Source organism: Nicotiana sylvestris, chromosome 6 (genome assembly GCF_000393655.2).
Source record: "Nicotiana sylvestris chromosome 6, ASM39365v2, whole genome shotgun sequence".
Taxonomy (NCBI): domain Eukaryota; kingdom Viridiplantae; phylum Streptophyta; class Magnoliopsida; order Solanales; family Solanaceae; genus Nicotiana; species Nicotiana sylvestris.
This window is the reverse complement of record NC_091062.1, coordinates 34600118-34610848: the sequence shown is the minus strand read 5'-3', so window position 1 is coordinate 34610848 and position 10731 is coordinate 34600118. Positions and strand designations below refer to the sequence as shown.

The 10731-nt window shown below is 41.0% G+C and overlaps 1 protein-coding gene across 1 annotated transcript; it reads right to left on the bottom strand.

Annotated features, from left to right (window-relative positions):
- Positions 1-2547: 2547 nt before the first annotated feature.
- On the bottom strand, positions 2548-2991 carry LOC104217880 (uncharacterized). Its single transcript, XM_009768210.1, has one exon. The coding sequence runs from the start codon at positions 2989-2991 to the stop codon at positions 2548-2550; it is 444 nt and encodes a 147-aa protein (XP_009766512.1).
- Positions 2992-10731: the final 7740 nt, after the last annotated feature.

Genomic DNA, 10731 nt, shown 5'->3' with positions numbered 1-10731 from the left:
AATTTAGAACATGATATGGCATTTCAATTATAATAACAACAACAACAACAACCCAGTAAATTCTCACTAGTGGGGTCTGGGGAGGGTAGTGTGTATACAGACCTTACCCCTACCCCGAAGGAGTAGATAGACTATTTTCGAAAGACCCTCGGCTTAAGAAACCAAAAAGACAAAAGGAGACAATATTAGTATTACCACAGAAATCATAAGAAAAATAGGAACAACATGAAATCCAGAAGAAAGATGCAAAGCAAAAGTGATAACTAGTAAATAGGTCCTGCACTGAAAAGCGAATAGTAAGACACAACATTGCCACTAGCTATCTTAGACAAAAACCCTACCAGACTAGTCTCACAAAGGTACGAAGTAAGGCAAGACTCAACTACCTCCTAACCTACAACCCAAATACTTGACCTCCACATCTTCCTATCAAGTGTCATGTCCTCATAAATCTGAAGCCTCAACATATCCTACCTGATCACCTCTCCCAATACTTCTTAGGCTGCCCTCTACCTCTTTTCGTGCCCTCCACAACCAGCCATTCACACCTCCTTACCGGAGCATCTGGGCTTCTCCTCATTAAATGCCTGAACCATCTGAGCCTCGCTTCCCGCATCTTGTCATTAATGGGAGCCACGTGCACCTTCTCCCAAATATCATCATTCCTAATCTTATCCATCCTAGTTTGCCCGCACATCCACCTCAACATCCTTATTTCTGCTACTTTTATCTTCTGGATATGTGAGTTCTTAATAGGACAACACTTAGCCCCAAACATCATGTCCGGTCTAACCATCGCTTTATAGAACTTACCTTTGAGTATCGATGGCACTCCCTTGTCACATATGACTCCAGATGCTAACCTCCACTTCATCCATCCTACTGCAATACTGTGTGTGACATCCTCATCGATTTCCCCTCCCTCCCGGATAACCGACCCAAGGTACTTGAAGCTGCCTCTACTTAGGATGACCTATGATTCAAGCCTCACATCTATACCCACTTCCCCTAGCTCACCGCTGAACTTACACTCCAAGTATCCCATCTTCGTCCTGCTCAGTTTGAAACACTTAGACTCAAGAGCATGTCTCCAAACTTCCAGCCTCTCGTTAACACCAGCTCGCGACTCATTAATGAGAGCAATGTCATCGGCGAATAGCATGCACCATGGCACCTCCCCTTGAATATGGTGTGTTAACGTGTCCATCACCAGGGCGAATAAGAACGGACTGAGTGTAGAACCTTGGTGTAACCCCATTACAACCGGAAAATGGTCAGAGTCGCCTCCTACTGTCCTAACCCAAGTCTTAGCCCCATCATATATGTCCTTAATTGCTATAATGTAGGGAATCGACACACCTTTTGTCTCCAAGCATCTCCAGAGAACTTCTCTAGGAACCTTATCATATGCTTTCTCTAGGTTAATAAACACCATGTGCAGATCCTTCTTCCTCTCTCTGTACAGTTCCACCAACCTCCTAACAAGGTGTATAGCTTCTGTAGTAGAACGACTTGGCATGAACACGAACTGGTTGTCAGATACAGACACTGAATCCTCAGACTCGCTTCAAACACCCTCTCCCACACTTTAGTGGTATGACTCAGTAATTTGATACCCCTATAATTGTTACAACTCTGGAAATCACCTTGGTTCTTATACTACTCCACCTCCACTCATCTGGCATCCTCTTTGTCTTAAAAATAACATTAAACAACTCAGTCAACCACTCCAAACCTGCACTCCCCGCACACTTCCAAAATTCCACCGGAATCTCGTCTAGTCCGGTCGCTCTGCCCCTACTCATCTTACGCATAGCTTCCACGACCTCCTCAACCTTGATACGCCTGTAGTACCCAAAGTCATGGTGACTCTCGGAATGCTCCGATTCGCCTAGCACAATATCTCAATTCCCTTCTTCATTCAGAAGTTTACAAAAGTAAGTTTGCCTCTCCTCTTAATCTGGGCATCTTCTATCAATACTCTATCATCTTCATCCTTGATGAATCTCACTTGGTCCAAATCCCGAGCCTTCCTCTCTCTCAACTTGTCCAGCCGGAATAACTTCTTTCCCTACATTTTTCCCCAGTTTCTCGTATATACGACCATAAGCCGCAGTCTTAGCCTCCGTAACCGCCAACTTAGCTTCCTTCCTAGCTACCTTATACCTTTCCATGCACGCTCGTCTCTCCTCCTCACCTATGATCCCCACTAACTTTAGGTATGCCATCTTCTTCACTTCCACTTTACCTTGAACCACTTCATTCCACCACCAGTCTTATTTGTGCCTACTAGAGAAACCCGTCGAGACCCCTAACACCTCTCTCGCAGCCTCTCTTATACAATCTGCTGTCGCTGACCACATAGTGCTCGCATCACCACTGTTTCTCCAAGCTCCCATAGCCAACAACCGCCCTTCTAACTCTTGGGCTTTATCCTTAGTTAAGGCTCCCCACCTGATTCTCGGTCTTTCTCGAGCAAAACTTTTCCTCCTCCTTAACATAATACCAATGCCCATCACCAAGAGCCTATGGTGCATCGCGTGTATCTCACCCGGAATCACCTTGAAATCCTTGTACAACCCCTCTATCACACCTTTTGAGGAGGAGATAGTCAATCTGAGTCTTCACCACTGCATTTTGAAAAGTAAGCAAATGTTCCTCCCTCTTCGGAAAGCTAGAGTTCGCAATTACCAACCCGAAAGCCTTAGCCAAGTCCAACAGTGAGGCACCTCCTCCGTACCTCTCCCCAAAACCGAAGCCTCCATGAACCTTTCCATAACCACCTGCGGTCGACTCAATATGACTATTGAAAACCTGGCACACAATCTCATCTAACCCCTCCATGAACCGCCGTTTAACCTCTTTATCTAGGCCTACATGCGGCACATTAGGGATAACGACATTTAGGGTGTACTCTCCAACCACCAACTTAATAATCATCAATCTATCATTCACTCGTCTAACCTCAACTACAGACTCTCTAAGTTCCATATCCACTAAGATACCCACTTTATTCTTACCTTTCTAGACTCATGATTACCAAAGTTTATACATGTTCGCGTCCTTCGCCATCGACCCTACACACCTTGTCTCCTGGACACACGGTATATTCACCCTTCTCTTCTGCAGAATCTTCGCCAACTCTATAGACTTACCCGTCAATGTACCTATGTTCCATGACCAAATTCTCAACCTATAGACACCCTTGTTCCTTTTTCCTACCTTGCCTCATGACCCACCCCATAACCCCTGCTCTACCTCCTGACCCACCCCTCACTTCCCCCGAGGACATGACCTCACTCGACCATCCCAAACCATAGCCACTATACCTATGATAGACTAAGGGGAATCACGAACACACATAAAGAAATTGACCAAACTAGAAGAAGATATCATGCAACTACAAGCATACTAATACGGTGATATGGCATTTTAATTAAAGCATGAAAATAGTCTAAGTAGCCTAAACCGGTAAATAACAATGTACAATCAATGTACCCACTCGTAACCTTGTGTACATGGCTTTCACATAGCACAAAATGAATCAACCAATACCAATCCTAAGAAGTAGTTTCTCCATACAAACTTAGGCAAGATACTTACCTCAACTAGGCCAATTCAACACTCAAAAATAGCTTTTCCCTTAAACTTTGCCTCCACACGGCTCGAATCTAACCAAAATCGACTTAATATCATCAAACAATTCTACGGAAACCAATTGCGATAGATAAAGCTAAGATCTTTATACTTTTTCTAAAAAGTCAACAGAAGTCAATCCGGAGCCCGCTCGTTGACGGGATGTGTCCTACATGGTCGGTGAGAAGGTTCTGTTGAATGTTTCGCCCATGAATGGGGTTTTGAGATTTGGGAAGAAGGGTAAATTGAGTCCTCAGTTCATTGGGCCTTTTGAGGTGCTTCGGAGGATTGGGGAGGTGGCTTATGAGCTTGCTTTGCCACCCAGCTTGTCGAGTGTGCATCCGGTATTTCATATTTCTATGCTCCGGAAGTATATTGGGGATCCGTCTCATGTTCAGCATGGTGTAGTTAGATGGTTATTTGACTTATGATGTGGAGCCAACAGCTATTTTGGAGCTTCAGTGAAAGTACAGTGGAGAAGTCTGCCCGTGGAGGAGGATACCTGGGAGACCGAGCCGGAGATGCGAAGAAGATATCCTTACCTGTTTGAGGCTTCAGGTATGTTTCTTGTCTCATTTAAGGACGAACGTTTGTTTAAGAGGGGGAGGATGTAACGACCTGGCCGGTCATTTCATGGGCTACCACTCCGTTTCCCCCATTTCTGCTTCTTATTTCCTTGTTTAGCTATATTTTGGGTTATCGGGTTGGTTGGCTAGAGTTCGAAAGGCTTTGGTAAGGTTTGAGACACTTAGTCTCTTTTGAGGAAGCTCGAGTTGGAAAAGTCAACCGGATATTGACTTATGTGTTAGAGGGTTCGGATGTGAGTTCTGATTATTCACATATCTTCGAAAGGTGATTTGGGACTTATGAGCGTGATCAGAATGTGTTTTGGAGGTCCGGAGTGGATTTAAGCTTGAATTGGCAAAATTAGAATTTTGGCTTTTTCCGGTTGATAGGTGAGATTTTGATATAGGGGCGGGAATGGAATTCCAGAAGTTGTAGTAGGTCCGTTGGGTCATTTGGGATGTGTGTGCAAAATTTTAGGTCATTCGGACGTGGTTTGATAGACCTTTTGATCGAAAGCGGAATTTAAAAGCTTTTGGAATTCTTAGGCTTGAATCTGATGCGAATTTGGTGTTTTGATGTTGTTTTGAGCATTCCGAAGGTTGGGAAAAGTTTGAATCATGTTATGGGATATGTTGGCATGTTTGGTTGAAGTCCTGGGGGCCTCGGGTGAGTTTTGGGTGGTTAAACGGACCATTTCAAGTTGTTGAAAGTTGCAAAACAATCTGCTGAAGTGTTGCAGACAGCAGTGCTTCGCGTTCGCGAAGGGTTAGCAGGTGAGGCTGAAGTTTTAGCCTTCACGTTCACTAGAGAGGTTCCACGTTCGCGAAGGGCTGGGGTCGTTGTGCATCGCTTTCGCGAGGTATCAGACGCGTTCGCGATGGTTTGGGTTGTGGAGTCATCACGTTCGCGAGGGAGTGGTCGCGTTCACGAAGGAGGAAAATGTGGTCAACGTTAGTTTGTGCTTCGTGAATGTAAGGCTTTGACCGCGTTCGCGAAGAAGGTTTTGAATGCCTGGGCAGAATGTTTAAATAGCCATTGTCCGTGATTTTGGGGCTAACTTTCACCATTTTTGAGCGATTTTGGAGCTTTTTGAAGAGAATTGAAGAGGGATTCAAGGGGGAACTTTTGGAGGTATGATTCATGGACTTAATACTCGATCCTAATATGAATTCTTCCTAATTAATCATGGAATTTAAGCCTAATATTAAAGAACTAGAGCTAGTAATTGGAGACCTAAAATTTGGGATTTGAGGGGTCGTTTGTGGTTAGATTTTGATGTTTTTGATATGAATGTACTCGGGGAGTGATAAGGAGTCTATTGATGTAATTTTTATCGGAATCCGAGATGTGGGCCCAGGGGTTGGGTTTGGCCAATTTTGGGATTTGTGTTGTAATTTGATTTTGTTGAGTGGGTTTTGTTGCCTTAGCATATTTTGATGGTTTTGCACTGATTTTGGTTAGATTTGGAGCATCCGGAGGTCGATTCGAGAGGCAAAGGCATCGCAGGCTAGAGATTGGACCGGATAAAGGTGAGTAATGATTGTAAATATTGTCCTAAGGGTATAAAACCCCAGATTACACATCGTTGTGCTATATTAAGGTGACGCACACGCTAGATAACGAGCATTGGGTCATGCACCATTGGGGATTGTGACTTAGTCCATCCCGAATGACTGATTTACCGCGTATTTGATTGAAAACTGTTTGATATCATCATGTTTTGGGCTAAATGCCATATTTGGGTCTCATGCCAACTATTTGGACCTTTAGGGGATTTTTACTGATATTTTCTCACTGTTTTGACTTTATACTTGTACTCAGTCATGCTATATTCTACTATTTTCATAACTCAGCCATGTTTACTCTGCTTTAACATATTAAATGATATTCTAAATGATAATTTGAGCTGAGCATCATGTATTACTGTTGCCCAAATGGCTTATGAGATTCTGACTGGGTAAGGCCGAGGGCCTGTGTTGTAAGGATACACTGATTTATGATTATGAGGCCGAGGGCCTGAGATTGTACGCCACGAGGTGGCTTGTTGATATGAGGCAGAGAGCCTATTGATTATGCAACGAGATGGCTTGATATTGCGTTTGGGCCATAAGAGGCCCCTCCCGGAGTCTATACACCCCCAGTGAGTGCGTGTACCCATTGTGATATGAGATATAGCCCGAGGGGCTGGTGTTGTTCCATGATATTGCCCGAGGGGCAGATTCTGTTGACATTGTGCCCGAGGGGCGGATTTTATGTGTTCATCTGTTCTAGCTACTTTTCATGTAATTCTTTAACTATTAAAAAGGTGTTTTAAAGAAGCTTCTTCTGAACAAAGGTGTCTTTATATTTTTTTCACCGTTTTATTGCTTTTACTGGTTTTATACTGCTTCTTTATAGCATGTTGATGTGCTTTTACGTGATTTCTTATCACTCAGAATTTATTTATTGTTATTACTCTCTGAGTTAGAGTACTCAGTTTACTCCCTGCACCCTATGTGTAGATTCAAGCGCTCACTAGGTAGCTGCTCGGTGTTCGCAGCCCAGTGCTTCTCCCCCTATTTTATTTTCTCTTGTCTTATGTTCTGTAATAGACTATATAGACTCTTTTTGTTTTAAACGACTAGTAGATGCTCATGACTGGTGACACCCTGATGTCGGGCTATGTCTATTCCGCAAATTATATTATTCACCTTTTTTGGGATTATTATTATGTTAAAGACTTAATTTGTATTATCTTAATTTCTTAAAAATGAATTGGGTGTGTGTCGGGTGGCCTTGTCTTCACGAGAGGCGCCATCACGACCGGGTCTGGGTTTAGGGTCATGAGAGAAACACACCTGAAGTACCATAACATAACATAAACTTGCTCGAGGCCTCAAATCACATCAAACAACGTCAAATCTACAAGTTGCGCATCGATTCAAGCTTAATGAACTACTGAACTTCTAACTTTCACATCTGATGTTGAAACCTATCAAATCACGTCCGATTGACCTCAAATTTTTCACACAAGTCACATTTTACATTACGGACCTACTCAAACTTCCGGAATCCGAATCCGAATCTGATACAAAAAATTTCACTCCCGATCAAACTTCCCAAAAACCTTCAAATTTCCAACTTTAGCCAAATGACCCGAAATGACCTACAGACCTCCTAATCCACATCCGGACGTGCTCCTAAGACTAGAATCACCATACAGAGCTATTCTCAGGATCGAAAAACCAAACGGACATTGATAACATTGATATACACTTCAACCCAAATTCATGAAATTCTTCCAAAATGCTAACTTTCCACAATTAGGGCCGAAACGCTCCCGGGTCTTCCAAAACTCGATCCATACATACGCCCAAGTCCAAAATAATCATACAAACCTATTGGAACTTTCAAATCCCAATTTTGAGGTCCTTCAATCAAAAGTCAAACATTAGTCAACTATTCCAACTTAAAGCTTCTGAATTTAGAATTTCCTTTCCAAATCAACTCCGTACTTCCCAAAATTCAATTCCGACCACACATACAAGTTATGATACTAGAAGTGAAGTTACTCAATGCCTCAAACTGCCGAACGACGTGCTAGAGCTCAAAACGACTGGTCGGGTCGTTACACCAAGCAACATATATTATAGTTTTCTTCTTGATGCTATTTGAGTGGCATAGATAACACATATATATCGGAAAAGTAACACTGTAGTAGATGCTTTGGCAAAGTATGGAAGCACCATGCAACATATATCAACGGAGGAAGGTAACATTATTTACTGGGAAATACCTCCAACTTTTATTTTACTAGTTTTTAGTAAAGACAAATCGGAGAAAACCGCAATGCGGTCTATCCCTATCTTATATAATAACTAAATTTTCTATGCTTTTAATATAATAGACTCTCCTTTCTTTAGCAAAAAAATGATTTGCAAAGGATAGTAGAGAGTGCAAATATAAAAAAGCAATAACACAGTTTATAGCATTAGGTGCAACATCATAGCATACCATAAGAGCTGCAAAACCCTTTTCAGGGACATCTTTTGTTAAACATTATTTAGTTACTTAAATTTTAGTATTTTCTTAAATATTATTTTGTTTCGTAATTCTGAAAAATGCATAAGTACCCCCTTGAACTAAGGTCAAAGTTCCAACTACACACCTTATCTTTGTGGGGATCCTGTCACCTCCCTAAACCTTTTTAAAATAGAATAAATATCAGCCTAAAACTAGATAACCAAATTCTTGGTAGGAATTGAAATACACACACTTTCACGTGTCTTTTTCGTAATTTTGGAACTTTTTTCTCTTTTTTTCCTTTTTTCTTTCTTATCCAATTACACTTTTTCTTATTCTTTTTCTTCTTTTTTTCATTCTTTTTTCACATTCAAAATTTCTACAGTTCATAAATATCTATTCTTTGATCTAGTCCTTGTTTTATTAGAATATGTGTATGCGGGTCTGTTGTTTGTTTCATATGAAAATTTGAAGAACTCCATTTTTACCGGCAAGAGAGTATTTGCGCCAATTCTAAGTTCCAATTTTAATTTTATTTTTTCGGTGACTTCTATGTTTCAATGGGAAGCTGGAGAGATAATATATGATTTTGGGTTATGATGATAGTGTCGAGATGGTGGTGCCGAGATGAAGATTAAATGTATGAATAATAAAAAGGAGAAGGGGGAAGGTGAAAGTGGTGGTTACGGTATCGAGATGGTGGTGATAGTGAGAGGAATAAGATTAGAGGAAAAATAGTTCGTTGGAGAAGGTCATCGGCGTTCATGGTCTTCACTGAAAAAGAAGAAAAGAAAAACAAAGAGAGTGATTTTTTTAAGGAAAAATTACACTTAGAATCACTTCGCACGACCACATAACACAAATTGGCCCATATTTCCAATCTTTACCTAGTTTAGCCCAATGTGTACATGATTTGAAAAGAAATTATTGCAAGCTACCCTATTTAGTTGTTTGGAGCTTCTGCGTTACATTATCTGCTACCTTTATGTAAAAATAGTAGTTGATTATGTGAAAAAAAATAACTTTTTTAAAACCTCCGTCTATTACTTTTGGGCTACAGATTTGTAAAGTTATAAGTGTATCGCCTAGTTGCAATATATGCATGTGGATGTAAGAAAATTGAAGTTTAGAAAATTGAAGAATAGAAGCCAACCATTGAAGGCCATTCAAAACTTCGCTTTCGAAAATAGGATTTTTCGAGTTTATTAGTTGTTTGGTTTGGTGTTGTTCTAATTGATTGTAAATATCAAGAGGAGTTCAAAATTACAATTTGAAGTGATTTCGAGTAGATTTGAGTTAAATTTCAGAAAAGTGTCAAGGAAGAAGACGAAGTCTGTTTTTGTATAATAATGTATAATATTATATAATAGTGTATATGTGTGTATAAATACCTCGTATACACTATTGTATACTTTTATATACCTTTATACAATTTTATACCTATTAGAACCTATTGATGATTCCAATAAGTTTGTATGATAATTTTGAACTTGGGTGTGTTCGGATCGGGTTTCAGGTGATCCAGGAGTGTTTCGATGCTTAATGTGGAAAGTTGGTTCATTGAAGGTTTTCTAGTACTTTAAATTTGGTTTGGAGTAGACTTTGGTGTTATCGAAGTTTGTTTATTTCGAGTCTGGGAATAGTACCGTATGGTGATTTATGACTTGTACACATAATTTAGTGTCATTTCGAATAGTCTAAGTATGATTTGACCCGTTCAGAGTTAATTGAAAAGTTTGAAGTTCATAAGTTGATTCAAGTTGGTTTTGGGGTACGAATCTTGATTTCGATGTTGTTTTACGTGTTTTGAGAGTTCGAGCAGCTCCGTATTATATTTTTTGGACTTGTTGGTGCAATTGGTCGGGGTACCAGGTAGCTCGGGTGAATTTCGGACCGCCCAGAGCTAAGTCTGAAAATCTGATATTGCTGGTTCTATTTTCTTTCTTCGTGAACGCGAAGGTGGGGTCGCGTTCGCGGAGAAGGAATTGGGGGACTGGGTATTTTTCCCTTCGCGTTCGCCTTCATGGGGTCGCGTTCGCGAAGGTCGGGGACTAGTAGCCTTTACGTTCGCGTATAAGGGCCCACGTTCGTGTAGAATAAAGAGCCTGGGGTGGGTCAGTCACTTTGCTCTTCGCATTCATAAAGGGCTGACCGCATTCACGAAGCTCAAGCTGGAAAGCCTTCGCGATCGCGAGACTGCCCTCGCATTCACGAAGAAGGTCTTCAGGGCCTGGGCCAGTTATGCCTTCGCGATCGCGAGGCTTCTTCCGCAATAAAGAAGGGATAACTGGGCAGACTTGAGTTTTAATACGAGATTGGCCTCTTTTTCCTCATTTTCACTTGGTCTTAGGCGATTTTGAGAGCATTTTGTGGATTTATCATGAAATTAAGGGAAAATTGTGGGATTTTTGTGGAACCTAGGATTTGGTAAAAAAAAGATTTGACCACAAAATTGATTATGTAATTGGGAATAAATAATATATTTGAGTTCGTGAGGTCATGGTAATATTTATATACGAAATATTT

Excerpts from the sequence above, each read along its gene's own strand:
- LOC104217880 (XM_009768210.1), bottom strand. The coding sequence starts at position 2,991 with ATGGAACTTAGAGAGTCTGTAGTTGAGGTTAGACGAGTGAATGATAGA.